The sequence below is a fragment of the Anas platyrhynchos genome, chromosome W (assembly GCF_047663525.1).
Source record: "Anas platyrhynchos isolate ZD024472 breed Pekin duck chromosome W, IASCAAS_PekinDuck_T2T, whole genome shotgun sequence".
NCBI lineage: Eukaryota > Metazoa > Chordata > Aves > Anseriformes > Anatidae > Anas > Anas platyrhynchos.
This window is the reverse complement of record NC_092620.1, coordinates 11,996,249-12,012,429: the sequence shown is the minus strand read 5'-3', so window position 1 is coordinate 12,012,429 and position 16,181 is coordinate 11,996,249. Positions and strand designations below refer to the sequence as shown.

General features: G+C 47.2%; 1 protein-coding gene across 2 annotated transcripts in view; it reads left to right on the top strand.

Annotated features, from left to right (window-relative positions):
- The first annotated feature begins 259 nt into the window (after positions 1 to 259).
- Positions 260 to 16,181, top strand: part of LOC101797738 (zinc finger SWIM domain-containing protein 6) — a 200,382-nt gene continuing 184,460 nt past the window's right edge. For both annotated transcript variants that reach the window (XM_038169474.2, XM_038169473.2), the window contains exon 1: positions 260 to 1,092. In XM_038169474.2, coding sequence (XP_038025402.1) covers positions 537 to 1,092 — 556 coding nt within the window. In that variant the 5' untranslated portion in view covers positions 260 to 536. The remainder of the gene's footprint in view (positions 1,093 to 16,181) is intronic.

The following is a 16,181-nucleotide window of genomic DNA, read 5'->3' as shown; positions in this document are numbered from 1 at the left end:
TTACCATATTTCCCTGCTGTTAGCGCAGTTCCCCTCACCCCGCCTCCACCCTTAGCGTTTCCAGCAGAGGTGAACGGTTTGCTTCCCTCCCATTCCATTTCCTATAAGGTGTCAGAGAGGGAGCGCCACCAGGCCCCACCCTCGTTTTATCCACCATGCGCACAAGACGCAGCCTGAGTTTGCGTGCCTGACATCAGCGATGTGGGTGGGAAGAAAGAAGCGGCATAGTATCCTCGCGCCGGGTGGGGGTGATGGTATTAGGTGGGGGACGGGCGGGCGCGCGTGAAGCATGATTTCTTCTCCCCACTCCTCCTCGCCAACGCGAGCAGTAAGCCTTCCTCTAGCAATTCTATTTCTGTTTGTGCCGGCGATTTGCGTATAGTGCCGACCGGCGACCACCGACCCGACCCCCCACTTGGGTGAGGCAAAGTGCCCGTCCTTTACCCTTATATGGCAGAAGGGCGGGACCATCGGCCTTCCTGGTGCCGTTTATAGGGTATAGGCACTTCCGCTGCCTGTTTAGAAGCGGTGCAATCATGGCGGAGCGTGGTCAGCTCCCTTTCCCCGCAAAGCGTTTCTGCTGCAGAGCCGGCTATAGCTCGAGCTGTAGGCCAGGCCAGCGGGTGGGCTGCGCCGGACCTGGCAGTGGGGCGTTCTGTGCCGGATCCTCTTCCTCCGCAACAGCAGCGGCAGCTGCTGCTACGACTGCCGTCGCCACCACCACCACCAAAACCGTTGCCCTGGGATTACTGCCGTTTGGTAAGACCCAGAGCCCCGAATCTCTGCTGGACATCGCGGCTCGCAAGGTGGCGGAGAAGTGGCCCTTCCAGCGGGTGGAGGAGCGGTTCGAGCGGATCCCAGAGCCGGTACAGCGCAGGATCGTCTACTGGTCCTTTCCCCGCAGCGAGAGGGAGATCTGCATGTACTCCTCCTTCAATACCGGCGCTGAGGACCCCGCCACACCTGGGGGGATTGCCGTCAGCACCGCACCCGGCGGTGCTGCAGACGCCGCCGCTGGCGAAAGTCGCCTGCCCTTCCGCAAGGGTATATCTCTGCTCGATGGTGGCTGCGTCGATAACGTCCTGCAAGTCGGTGAGTTACCGGCCGGGGCCGCGCTCCGGAGCTGGGTCGCTGTCTCAGCTGCCCGGACAAGGGCGCTGCCAGCCGCACCGCGGGTCCCACCAGCCTGTCACCCACCTGTTATTCCGGGAACCGCCTACTCGCTGCGGCCCTGGTGGCCGAGGGCCTTCTGCCGGTCCTGGCGAAGCTGCTCCCTGCCCCCAGCGCTCAGGTCGGCGCAACCCCTTCGATTCCATCCTGTAACCTAGGCTGTGCAACTTCCTCTGCTAGTCTCCTTCCCTTCGCCTCCAGAATATATAAGTCCTTCACCTCCCTCCTAGATAAAACTACTTTCTGCCACTCTGCCCCGTCGGCGGCCTTCCACTTCAGCCCGGTGCCATCGTTCCTACCCAGCAGGTAGTGAGTTTGCGAAAGAGTAGAGAGATTCCTGTCCCTTTAACTTTCGTACTGCGCCGTGCCCGCTCCCGGTAATCCAGGCTGTGTAATCCCGTTCGGTTTTGTCCCCTCCCAGCGCCCACCCCCGGCAATCCGGATCGTCGCTATACTCTCCACCACAATAGGGAGGAGATGACTCCGCCGCGGCCCCTCCCCCCGGGGCCGTCGGTGGAAATGAATCAGCAGAAGACGGCACACAGGGATGGGGGTGGGGAAATACGTCGTGTTCCAAAATAAATAAATAAAAACGAATGCGGGATCCCGAGAGCGGATTTATGGGGCGGCGGCGGGGCTGAGCGGAGGAGCCGCAAACAAAGGCATTTCTAGGGCAGCGGCGAGCCGGAGGAAGGGGATGAAATCCGAGTGGAGGAGGGGAGCGCGGGTATGCTCCGGGCAGACAGTGAGGTGGGGGAGGAAGGAGGTGGACAAGGGGATAATTGCTTTGGGATGAGGTGCTTCATGACAACGGGGGGGAGCGAGGGCTGCTCTTCCTCCTGCTGGAACGGAGTAATACTCATCCTTTTTTCCCCTCCCGCCGCTGTTCGGCTGCCGCTGCTCTTCCGCCATTCTTGCCTAATGAGCGTCTTCAGTTAACTCCTCCCTGTCTCTGTTTAAAGGGCCATGGAGGTGAATAACCTCTTCCGCGGGGGAAGGGGGGCGGCTCGCCTCGCCTCGGACCCACATACGGCTGTGTGTATCCCCCTCGAGAGGGAGTGATCAAACTTCCATGGGGTTCCGATTTGTTTTTGGTGATGCACTGTGGAGGAGCTGGCGACCGGACGCTTTGTTTTCATTTTTGTTTATTCCCCCTTCGAAAGGGGATGCCAGATGAAAGAGGCTGCTTAATTTTTTTCTTGCCTCCCACCCCCACAGTGGAGCGGTTGACAAAGCAGAGGCAGGCAGGGCCGGTACCTCCGTCCCGGGTGGTCCTGAGCCTTTTGTTCGTGCTGAGCCGTGCCGGGCACTGTACACGCGCAATCTACAAACGTGTTCCTCTGCATGGCTATTTATTTTTCTGAAGGGAAGCTCTATTACTGTTCCTGGGCTTGCTGTGCTTCCCTCCAGTCTAGGGTGAGCTCAGCTCAGAGGCAATCACTTAAAAAAAAATAAATCTAAGTTTATTATAATCTTAATATTTTTTCTTTCTCTCCCTTTCTAGAGGTCTGAAGCACATCTGTGGTTCCTCAGGTCCGGCAAAGCCAGAAGTAGGGTGGTTTTTTTTTTGTTTTTTTTTTTTTTTTCCCCATTTGCTTGCACTTGATTCTGTTTGCGAGTGATGAGGAATGACAGTAGTGCACGTGAGGAGGGTTTCTTGGCCCACTACATTAAAGCTAGGAATTCACTGTGAAAATAAAGCCAAGGCATGTTAAATAAAAGATCCCTTATCCTCTAGGAGACACACCCAGTGTGGGCTTTGCTTGTTTTTGGCAGTGGAGTAGGCTTCAGTGAATAGTTGTGAAAGGAGAAAGTATCTTTGTATAGCTTCTAAAGGGGAGGGGGATTGAGTAATGTTGGCAAGGGTCAATATGAAGAAAGAAAACCTGCATAAACATAACTGAAGTGTTGACTACTGCTTCTGGAGCTGTTAAATGTGTTCTAAACATGCTGAAAATGTGGTTGGTTGTGTGCATCCCCCCTCCATGCATCCAGTCTTTGTTGCATTGGCCCCACTGTTAAAGACCAGGATGTCTAGGAAACTCATCATGGAAGTTCACTATCTTAAAATATTTTTTCCTGATTTAATCCTGCAAATGTGTAAAAAGACCAGAAGAGTGTAGCCTTCTAATAATAAGTGAAGTGAAGAGCATTATATTGTGGTTAAATCAGAACTGATAAAAGGCCTGCAGTAGGAGCTTAATAACTGTACAAAAGACAATTTCTGATTTGATGCAGTTCACTGTAGACTGAAGCATCTCCCAGTGTAGGCATTTTACCTATGCTTTAATAAAACTTTCTGAAAAATGAAAAACTGTGTGGAAGAGGGGCATCTTTAACCATATCTGAAGTATTGTTTTTAATGTAATTATGATGTGCACAATCACATGCTTTAAAAAGGACTTAAATCCTCTACTCCTTGTTGCAAGTGAATATGTTTGACAGTCTTGAAATATCTGGGAATTCTTGCTTTGGAAATGCATAGGCAGTGGCTGAAAAGGTCTGATGTTAATTGGAAGGATGCAGCAAAACCTGTCGGTAAGTTTAAATTCATACTAGTAGATCTAGCAGATCAGGTAAATCAGAAGCTCAGTTACTGAATTAATGTTCCTAAACTTCAGGTGACTTACCTTTTGTCCTGCTTTATTTAATGATCTGCCTGTTTACATAGGTCACTTTTCATTGTTAGTGTCAGATACCTAATGTTATGGAATTATTGGAAAAATAAGTGGGGGGGGGGGAAATGACATCATAGGAAGAAATTTCAAAGAAGTAGGCCTTAATGTATTTTTATTGTTTTTTTTTTTTTTTTTTGTTCCAAATTTACCACATTCAAATGATCTTTTTAAAGTCTGTGAAAATGTTGTATAGCTATGCGATTTCTAAGAAATGAGACACTTCTGTATGCATGTCAAGTTTAATTGCTAACTGGGTACTGCTGACAGCTAGTAGTAATGCAAATACAGTGCAGGAACTGTGCAGGAATTGTGCAGCTTACTACAGTGTTTATACTCAGTAATGAAATAACACGACTATCGAAGCAATTAAAACTGAATAAACTTAAAACATGAGACAAACTTAGTCTGTAATACACAAACTTGATCCTCTACTGTATATTCTAATTATTTTTGTACTCGTAAGATTCTGCTAAAAGGAAGGTTTTGGTTAAAGGACTTGACCAGCACTGGTTCTTTTAGATTTGTTTCCTTATGCTTCAAGTTTGACTTTTTCTTGTTTTATACTGATGGCTTGTCTTCTCTTTGCATACCTGTGTTCAGCTGTGTTCTAGGCATAGTGTCAGCACAAACCATATCAAGTAAGCTTCTAGTTTACCCTTGTCAAGAACAGCTGGTGGATTTTTACTAGTATTTAATTCCTACATTGAGCTTTGGTATTTTGACCAGACTAAAGTTCATTAATCACTGAATATTTATTGATGATGGGATTGATAGTATATTTATGGAAATTATTTATAAATGCATATAGTGTAGTATTAGGGTTTCATATGCATGGTGGCTGTTTCTGTTGTTTACATGTAGTTTTGACTGTGAAATAATGGCAGTTAAAATCAGTTCAGAATTTGTTAGCAAGAATATCTACAGATAATTTTTCTTGAGTCTTCTGGAAAACATGAGCTAGTCAGTGAAGTTGCATGAAGGACCTTACAGTAATGGATTGCTTGATTACACGGCAGCAGTTCAGTCAGTGAAGCACTTAATTTCCTTCTCTTATTTGTGGAATACAATGCGTTGCTTTGGGAATGTTGTGGTTTAACCCGGCTGGCAGCTAAACACCACACAGACATTTGCTCCCCCTCCCTCTCTGAGATGGGGGAGAGAAATGGGAAAGTGTGTTGAGGAAAGCCTGTGAGTTGAGATAAAGATAGTTTATTAATACAGGAAGATGATGATAACAATAATGATGTTGATATCAATACGCACAAAACAAGTGATGCACAATGCAGTTGCTCACCACCGGCTGACTGATGCCCAGCGTAACCCTGAGCAGTCCAGCCCCCCCCCACCCTGGCTTGCCACCCCTATATATTGTTTAGCATGATGTCAGATGGTATGGAATACCCACTTTGGCCAGTTTGGGCCAGCTGTCCTGTGTCTGTCCCCTCCCAGCTCCTGCTGCACCCCCAGCCTGCCTGTTGGCAGGACAGAGTGAGAAACTGAAACGTCCTTGGCTTGGTGTAAGCACTGCTCTGCAACAATTTAAACATCAGCATGTTATCAACACTCTTCTCATCCTAAGCCAAAACACAGCATTCCACCAGCTACTAGGAAGAAAATTAACTCTGTCCTAACTGAAGGTTACACTCTTTTCCTATACATTCTAATTAATTACTACTTTCATCTAGGGTATATAGTAATGATGGTAGTGCTGACATACAGTATTAGATAATAATTAACATAATACAATTCAACTCATGGGCTATTCTCACCCAGTATTAAATCCCCTTGAGGTACACACCAGACCTCCCCATTCTTCTGCATTTCCCACCAAGTGCATCCAGGTCCCTGAGCAAAGGCAATTCCATGAATGCATTTGCCTTTTCCTGAGGCAGGAGTAGCCCAGACTGTTTTACCCAGCATATTTCTTACATGCACTACAGGAACTTTATCCCCATCTACAGTACGTAACAGGTTTGATTGGGCAGGTCCAGCTCAGTTGGCAGATCCCCTAGTATCGACTAACCAGGTGGCCTTTGCCAAATGTGTATCCCAATTTTTGAATGTCCCAGCACCCATTGCTTTCAAGGTAGTCTTTAACAGGCCGTTGTATCGTTCAACTTTCCCGGAGGCTGGTGCATGATAGGGGATGTGATAAATCCACTCAAGACCATGCTCTTTGGCCCAAGTGTCTATAAGGTTGTTTGGGAAATGAGTCCCATTGTCTGACTCTATTCTTTCTGGGGTGCCATGTCGCCATAGAACTTGCTTTTCAAGGCCCAGGATAGAGTTCTGGGCGGTGGCATGGGGCACAGGATATGTTTCCGGCCATCCGGTGGTTGCTTCCACATTGTAAGTGGCACTTGCTGTTGCGAGTTTGAGGGAGTGTGATGTAATCAATCTGCCAGGCCTCTCCATATTTATATTTCAGCTATTGTCCTCCATGTCAAAGAGGCTTTGACCGTTTGGCTCGCTTGATTGCAGCACATGTTTCACAGTCATGAATAACCTGTGCTATAGTGTCCATTGTCAGGTCCACCCCTCTATCACGAGCCCACCTGTATGTTGCATCTCTACCTTGATGGCCTGAGGTGTCATGGGCTAATCAGGCTATAAATAATCCACCTGCTGGTTGTTTTGATGTTCTTCAGTAGCCTGATTCTTGGGCACATGAGCATCTACGTGGCGTACCTTTACAACCAGATTATTCACCCAAGCGGCAGTATCTTCCCACAGTGCAGCAGCCCAGATGAGTTTGCCTCTGCGCTGCCAGTTGTTTTGTTTCCATTGCTGTAACCACCCCCACAGGGCATTTGCTGTCCTCTATGAATCAGTGTAGAGACAGAGAACTGGCCACTTTTCTCATTCAGCAATATCTAAAATGGCCTTCACTTCTGAAAACTGACTCAATTCACCTTCTCCTTCAGCAGCTTCTGCAACTTAATGTTTAGGACTCCATACAGCAGCCTTCCATCTCCGATGCTTTCCCACAATAGGACAGGACCCATCAGTGAACAGGGTATATTGCTTCTCATTTTCTGGTAGCTTGTTGTGCAGTGGGGCTTCTTCAGCATGGACCACCTCCTCCTCTGATGATATCCCAAAGTATTTGCCTTCTGGCCAGTCCATAATCACTTCCAATATTCCTGGGCGACTGGGGTTTCCTATTTGAGCCTGCTGAGTAATCAGTGCAACCCACTTGCTCCATGTAGCATCAGTTGCGTGATGTGTAGAGGGGACCCTTCCTCTGAACATCCAGCCCAGTACCGGCAGTCGGGGTGCCAGGAGGAGCTGCACTTCAGTACTGACCACCTTCGAAGCAGATCGAACTCCTTCATATGCTGACAGTATTTCCTTCTCAATTGGAGTGTAGTGGGCCTCAGATCCTCTGTATTCCCGACTCCAAAACCCCAGGGGCCGACCTCGAGTTTCCCCAGGTTCTTTCTGCCAGAGGCTCCAGGTGGGGCCGTTCTCCCCGGCTGCAGTGTAGAGCACATTCTTTACATCTGGTCCTGTTCGGACTGGCCCAAGGGCTACTGCATGAACTATTTCCTGCTTGATTTGTTCAAAGGTTTGTCATTGCTCAGGGCCCCATTCAAACTCATTCTTCTTACGGGTTACTTGGTAGAGCAGGCTTACAATCAGACTGTAACTTGGAATGTGCATTCTCCAAAACCTCACAGCACCTAGGAAAGTCTGTGTTTCTTTTTTGCTAGTTGGTGGAGACATAGCTGTTATTTTGTTGATCACATCCATTGGGATTTGACGGCATCCATCTTGCCATTTTATTCCTAAAAACTGGATCTCTCGTGCAGGTCCTTTGACTTTATTTTGTTTTATGGCAAAACCGGCTTTCAGAAGGATTTGGACTATTTTCTTCCCTTTCTCAAAAACTTCCTCTGCTGTGTCACCCCACACAATGATGTCATCGATGTACTGCAGGTGTTCAGGAGCTTCCCCCTGCTCCAGCGCAGACTGGATCAGTCCATGGCAAATGGTAGGGCTGTGTTTCCACCCCTGGGGCAACCGATTCCAAGTATATTGGACTCCCCTCCAAGTGAAGGCAAACTGTGGCCAGCACTCTGCTGCTGGAGGGATGGATAAAAATGCATTAGCAATACCAGTTGTGGCGTATCACTTGGCTGCCTTTGATTCCAGTTCGTACTGGAGTTCTAGCATGTCTGGCACTGCAGCACTCAGTGGTGGCGTGACTTCGTTCAGGCCACGATAGTCCACTGTTAGTCTCCACTCACCATTAGACTTTTGCACTGGCCATATGGGACTATTAAAAGGTGAGTGAGTCTTGCTGATCACTCCTTGGCTCTCCAGTTGACAAATTAGCTTATGGATGGGAATTGGGGAGTCTCGGTTAGTGCGATATTGCCACTGGTGCTGAGTTGTGGTAGTGATTGGCATGTGTTGTTCTTTGACCCTCAGCAATCCCACAACAGAAGAGTCCTCTGAGAGACTGGGCAAGGTAGATAATTGTTTAATGCCCTCTGTCTCTAAGGCAGCTATGCCGAAAGCCCACCAGTACCCTTTTGGGTCCTTGAAATATCCTCTCCTGAGGTAGTCTATGGCAAGGATACACGGAGCATCCGGGCCAGTCACACTACGGTGCTTTTGCCACTTATTCCGAGTCAGACTCACTTCAGCCTCCAATACTTTTAACTGCTGAAATCCCCTTGTCACTCCATAAATACAGATGAGCTGTGGCTATAAAGAGCTCGATGACATTATAGTACATTGTGCACCGGTGTCTACTAAAGCCTTATAGTTCTGTGTATCTGACGTGCCAGGCTATCGTATCCCCACAGTCCTAGGTTGTCCCTTTCCTTCCCCTGGCTGGAGGCAGGGCCCCTCTGATCCTGGTCCGAATCTTCTTTGGTTCTGTATTTGAAGGACTCCCTGCCTGAAGTTGGAGCGGCAAACTTTTCAGAGAATCACTTTTTCCCGATTGTTTTCTTTTGCAACTCACGTACCTGTGCCTCTAGGGTCGCGGTAGATTTTCCATCCCATTTTCTCATGTCCTCTCCATGGTCTCGTAGGTAAAACCCCAGGGTGGCACGGGGTGTGTACCCACCTTATCGTCTTCCTTGCACGGATGAATGCTTACCTCTGATAGCTGAGACACTGGTTTGTTCAGGTGGGCAGGAAGATAAATTCTCTTTAAGTTGGTGGAACTCTTCAGAAAGTTTCTTCACAGCTGAGATGCAGGCCTGTAAGGAACAGGAGAGACTTTCTTGGTACCACCGGAGTTGTTTAGCCACTTCATCCCCTGTGGGTTCCTCATCCTTCTAGGCCATTATTGCCAATGAGCTGGCATATGATGATGGTGCACTCCGTATAAACGTCTGCCACATGGGTCGTGTACACCTGACTTCATCTGGATCTCTGGATGTTTATCCATGGTCTGGATCCTCATAAATCACCTCCCATATGGCTAATTACCTCAGGTACTGGATTCCCTTCTCCATAGTAGTGCACTTGCCTGGTAGACATAAAAGTTCTTCCTTGAAGGGATACCTTTCCCTCACAGCTGAGAGGAGATGCCTCCAGAGGCTGTGAGATTGTGCTCCATCTGCAATTGCTTTGTCAATGCCTGCGTCTCTAGCAAGGGATCCTAGCCGCCTGTCTTCTCTGCCCTCTAATTCCACTCAATTGGCTCCAGTGTCCCAGCACCGGAGCAGCCAGGTGACAAGCTGCTCACCTATGCAGCAACCAAAATCTTTTTGCACATCTCGTGGCTCACGCTGGTGTAGGTTTCGGGTAGTTACTGTTGATTTTTTGACATCCTTATCTTCCTACTGCTGAATCCGTGATGGCCCAGCATTGTCGTCTCTATACCTAGACTTAGCAGAAGACTCTGCGTTCTAAACAACCTGACTCTTAATACCATTTTTTCACCTTCTCTACAGGGGCAACTTGCACTGCTACAGCTCGTTTCTCTGACCCAGCTACAGGAGCTGAAGTGACTGCAGGGTCTGTTGTAGGGGTCTGAGTGGCTGTTGGGCCTGTCACAGGACTTGGAGTGGCCGCAGGGTCTGTCTCTAGGTTGAAAGTAATATCAATTGCAGCTCGATAGGCATGGGCCAGATCCCAGCATGTTACAGTGATTTGTGTCACTTTGGAACTGCCGGTGTCATGACACCCTTTATCAAGCATCCTACCATTATTTTAGGAATTTGCAGTTGTTCAGGGGTGAATTTCTAAAACACTGGAGGTGACCACTGCTCTAGATGCCTGCCCATATCCTCCCACACTCCCTGCCACTCACAACTATCCTGCCTCAGGACAGATCTCTGGATGAGATTCCTAAGTAGTTGTTTAACCTTAGAAAAACTTGAAGCGCATTCACGAGGCATAACAACAAGAACGTGCTGGTCTGAGTATCCCAACGATATTCAACATCTTTGAGAACTATCTTAACTAGCTCAGAGGATAAGAGGGTGGTGAAGGAGAAAGGGAGAGTGAACAAGTAGGAAAAATTATCTTCCCCTGTCCCCTCCCTGATGAAAAAGGGCAATAGGTGTAATTTCTGAGATATGATTTCCAAAATATAGAGTCTATGACAGTGCATAGTTCAAATACCAGGTTAGAGTCATGACCTGAAATTTCATTGTCTCATAAGCCACTGTTACACCGCACAGTACCATAATGATCTTAAACCAGAGACTGGAAAGGATAAACCGCACGACAGAGAGCACATATGGAAAGTAACGTGCTGTAAGACTCTATTTGGAAAACAGGTGTAGCAGACTTGAGATTAAAGCAATCAGCATTATGACTAGCAAGTATTAAGCAGGTCTAATACTTATACCAGTTTTAGTTTAACACACTCTGGTCAGATATGTCATTATGTGAGAAACACTCCGTAGCCAATAACTTAGGCTCAGGCGAGGATCTCAGTGAAGTAGTAATTTATTCGCGATTGCAATGGCGGGCGCCCCACAAGCAGGAGAGAGCGCATCTACTAGTTCCAAAACACAGTTTATATACCTTTTGATGACAGGACCAGGACCCTCCCCTGTTTCCCCACTGAGTGGGTAATCCAGGTTCACAATCTATCTGATGCTTCACAAACAATGCATGGCCTTCAGTTGCCGGCCTGTTAAATTTCAAATTTCTTTTGACATTTTTACTGCTTGAAGTGGTAATGTTTCTTCACTTATCTGACTTGACTTGACACCGTGATTTTCACCTAATTGTCCTAAGGAGTCTGGTTGTCTGCATTTTACTAGGTTGCCTGCTAAACTTTCTTATCACTGTAAGCATATCTCAGTACCACATTCCCTCCTTCTAAACAATGTAACTCTGCAAAAACAACATTTCTATTACCACAATTATCTCAACCTTTTGAGCCCCACTTTTGGTCCCAAAAGGACTGTTGTGGTTTAACCAGACCGGAAGCTAAACACCACACAGCCATTTGCTCACCCTCCCCCCTCCCTCTCTGGGATGGGGGAGAGAAATGGGAAAGTGAAGCCTGTGAGTTGAGATAAAGACAGTTTATTAAGACAGGAAAATAATAATAACAATAATGATGATAATAGTACTACTACTAATAATGTGTACAAACAAGTGATGCACAATGCAATTGCTTACCACCCGCTGACCGATGCCCAGCCTAACCCCGAGCAGTCCAGCTCCCCCCCTCCCTGGCTCGCCACCCCTATATTTTGTTTAGCACAATGTCAGATGGTATGGAATACTCACTTTGGCCAGTTTGGGTCAGCTGTCCTGTGTCTGTCCCCTCTCAGCTCTTGCTGCACCCCCAGCCTGCCATTGGCAGGACAGAGTGAGAAGCTGAGACGTCCTTGGCTTGGTGTAAGCACTGCTCTGCAACAATTAAAACATTGGCATGTTATCAGCACTCTTCTCATTCTTATCCAAAACATAGCACCCTACCAGCTACTAGGAAGAAAATTAACTCTGTCTTAACTGAAACCAGGACAGGGAGGTTTGTAAAAATGGTCTACGGTCTTAATAAAACACTTGTTTGCATATTTACAAAGCTGGCTTTGGTGACCGTATTAAGTATGCTTCTTCAAGGCAGTTTTGCTGAGTCTACTACCTTGAAAGTTCAAAACCAGGGAAAAATCAGTCTAAATTAATTGTTTAATATATTAGCTACACAGAGGAAACCTGGACTGCTTTTATTCAGAAATACTGTTATGGACAATGACAACTGGGAAAATTGGCTGTACCACTGATGTTGTACATGTAGAATGAGTCTCAGTTCCCCCGCTGATTCTGGTTTTAAACTGAAGCCTTGCAAATTGACTGCAATTACTGTATTGGGGATAAAATATCAGTGCCATTATATTGTCTGGATTTAGTGTAGCTGTATTATGTAGAAGTATGAAACTTCAATTTTGCATCCTATAAAGCGGAAGGATGACAATGTATAGCTATTTTTAGTTCTTTGTTCTTGCAAGCTATTATATGTGACATAGCAGTCACGTAGCTTTCCTGGTCAAATCTAAATGAATGAACTAAAAGAGATGACTTGAGCTGAATGTGCTACTAATTAATGCATGAATGGTAGACAGCAACTAGAAATAGGACTTGATGTAACATGCCTTGGCTGTCTGATGGAACAGAGAAGCTGTGAATAATTTGATTGGTGCTACTTAAAAATTTTAGAAGCAGCATTCTGCTTAGTTTTACTGAAAGTTCAGTGATCAAGCTTTATATTGTTATATATATACTGACAATGATTCATAGGCTTGATTTCTAAGTAGTTATGTAGATATAAATATAAGTGGCTGGTGGCAGGTGTGAGGATGTGTTGAGGAATGAGTTTGGCTCATTGAGTAAGATCTACTTAATGTACTTACTACCTCTCTTCCAAGTAAGATGCTGGGTTGACTTTCCTAGATGTGAGGCTAGGAAGAGAAGTTGGGAAGTGATATCTGAGATACGGTAGAGGTTACAAAGAGTTCAGTAGATTCCTGAAGAGGTATATTTAATGACAATATAGTGTGAATGACTGCTCCCTCTATGTGATGTACTTTCAGTGGGTATTAGTGAAGGTACCTAAGAGGATAGATTATTGTTCTACAAAATACTATTCAAAATGGAAAGCAGATTAACAAATGCTTCTGGATGCAGTGATTGGCTCTGGAACAGACGTGTTCTGCATCGGAGCAGGGGATTGTAATGTGTAGGGGGTTTCCTGCATTGAAACACTTCAAAGCAGCTGAGGGAGCTGGCAGCCTTCATGAGGGTGACTGACAAGGCTTAGGTAGAGCCAGGAGCACCCCCCCCCCCCCATACAAAGGCAGCCCCTAGGGAGTGGGAGTGACTGGAGTGGGAGGGAAAAAGGGCATGGTGTAGCAGATGGATCAGGGAGTGGGGAGTGATGGCATCTACCTGGCAGAAGGCCATGACCAGCTCGGCACCCACCACAACTGATGCAGCCTCCCAGACATAGCTATGGGGGAAACATGCTGCCACCCAAGTGTCAGGCTGCTGGGTATGCCCTATTCTTATGCCACTACAGGATGGCGGTAGCAAGCACAGCTGTAGGAGGTGTGCCCATGTTGAAGAACAACTTTGCTGCCAGGGTGGCAGAGCTTTGGGAGGAGGCGGGCAGGCTGAGGAGCATCAGAGAGCCAGAGAAGGAGATTGGTGGGACAGTCATCTGCTGTCCCTGAGACACGCTGCTCAGCCAGACATAACACAAGAAATTAAGGTTCCCCTACCCCCTTGCCACCAGGTAGAAGGAGGGACCTAAGAGATGAGAGAGTGTAAACAGATTCATGCTTGACACAGCAGGTGAACCTACCTGCTGCCCACTTCACCTTCCCAGGTGCCCGTACACGACAGGAATAGGCTCTGGAACTTGATGGGCAGGCAAATGATGTGGACAAAGGTCTATCCACATTGGGGGAGTTGCCTGGGGCAAGTCAGTGTATACCCTGCATCACAACAACCTCCACCAAAGGGGGGGGGAGGGGGGAAAGAAGGGTTATTGTCATAGGGGACTCCCTTCTGAAGGGAACAGAGGGCCTGATTTGCCGTCCAGACCCAACCCATAGGGAAGTCTGCTGTCTCCCTGGGGCCCGGGTAAGAGACATCATTCAAAGTCACTCACCTGGTATGTCCCTCTGATTACCCTTTATTGTTTTTTCATGTTGGCAGTAATGAGGTAGCAAAGAGAAGTCCAAGAGGGATCAAAAGGGACTTTATGACTTTGGGGCAATTGTTGAGGGATAAGATGCACAGGTAGTGTTTTTCTCCATCCTTCCTTCCAGTAGCAGGGATCAATACTGAAAGGAACAGAAAGCACCAGCAGATTAATATGTGGCTCTGAGGCTGGTGCTACTGATTTTGTGTTTCTTGATCATGGGAAGGTCTATATGACACCAGGCCTACTGGCTACTGATGAGAAGTACCTTTTTTAGGGGGGGGGACTGGGAAGGATTTTTGCCCAGGAGTTAGCAGGTCTGATTGATAAGGCTTTAAACTAGATTTGAAGGGGGAAAGGGACAAAACCGGGCCTGCCAGTGATAAGCTTTGGGACTGCATGCCAAAAATTGAGGGGCTGCATGCTAGCAAGACCCTTCAGTTTGCCCCACAAGGGGCTGAGTTCAATGAAGCACATTTGAAATGTTTCTACACAAATGCATGCAGCATGAAAAATGAGCTAGAGGCCTTGGCCCAGTCCCAGAGCTATGACATCATTGGCACATGACTGGTGTGTTATGATGGACAGTTACAGGCTCTTCAGAAGGGATAGGCAGGGCAGATGATGTGGGGAGTTGGGTGGCACTCTATCTAACGGAGGCACTTGTCTGTACGGAGTTTGCAGTTGGTGATAATATGGTTGAGATCATCTGGGTAAGGATTAAGGGACGAACAAATAAAAGGGATGTTGTGGGAGTCTACTGTAGACCACCTAGCCAGGATGACGATACTGATGAATTATTCTTTAAGGAACTGAGAGATACCTCTAGATCAGCTGCCCTTCTTATGGGGGACTTCAACTTGCCAGATGTGAATGGGGAATATCACATAGCTGAGACAAAGATGTCCAGGATATTCCTGAAGCACCTTGATGATAACTTCTTGGTACATGTACTAAGAGAGCTCAATAGGAAAGGTGCCCTCCTAGACCTGTTGCTTGTAAACAGGGAGGGCCTGTTGGGTGAAGTGGCGATAGGTGGCTGCCTTGGCCATAGGGACCATGCAGTAGTTGAGTTTAAAATTTTTGGTGATAAGAAGAAAACCAAAACTTCAACCCTGGATTTGGGGAGAGCAGACTTCAGACTGCTCAGGGAACTCATTAGTGAGGTCCCCTGGGAAACTGCTTTTGAAGGCATTGGGGTCCATCAGTACTGGTTGGTTTTTAAGTGCCACCTCCTAAGAGCACAGGAACAGGCAATTCCAAAATATCAGAAGTTAAGCAGGAGGGGCAGAAGTCTGACTTGGCTGAGCAGGGATCTTCTTCAAGAGCTTAGGCAGAAAAAAGAAAGTGTATGGCTGCTGGAAGCAAGGTCAGGCAACATGGGAGTACTGCTACAGGGGTCTGCCTGCTCTTTGTGGGGGGAGAATTTGTGTGGCCAAGGCTCAATTAGAGCTGAAGCTGGCCAGCAGTGTGGGGGACGATAAAAAAAGGCGTTAAGTATGTTAACGGGAAAAGGAGGACCAGAGTAAACGTTGGTCTGATATTTAATGAAGGCAGTCGCATAACAAAGAGGGACATAAAAAAAGAGAGAGATTTAATGATTATTTTTTTTTATACCTCTGTCTTCAATACCAATGATGGGCTCTGACCTCAGGTGCCCTGAGTTCCAGGACTGTGACTGCAGGAATGATAAACTCCCAGTTAACTCTGAACTTGTGCAGGATTTGCTGCTCCACCTGGATGCATCTAAGTCTACGGGGCCTGATGGGGTGAATCCCAGGGTACTCGGAGAGCTGGCTGATGTCATCATGAGACATCTCAATTACTTTTCAATGGTAAAACTGTTATCCTCTAAAGCAGGGCTATGAAGTTGGTGAAGGGTCTGGAGGGGAAGATACATGAGGAGCGTCTGAAGTCACTTGGATTGTTCCGCCTGGAGAAGAGGAAACCGAGGGACGACTTCATCGCGGTCTACAACTTCCTCATGAGGGGGAGCAGAGGGTCAGGCGCTGATCTTGTCTCTGGTGACCAGCAATAGGACCTGAGGAAATGGCTTGAAGTTGTGACAGGGGAGGTTCAGGCTAGATATCGGGAGAAGGTTCTTCACTGAGAGGGTGGTCAGGCACTGGAACAGGCTCCCCAGGGAACTAACTGGTCACAGCAGTGAGCCTGTTAGAGTTCATGAAGCATTTGGACAGTGCTCT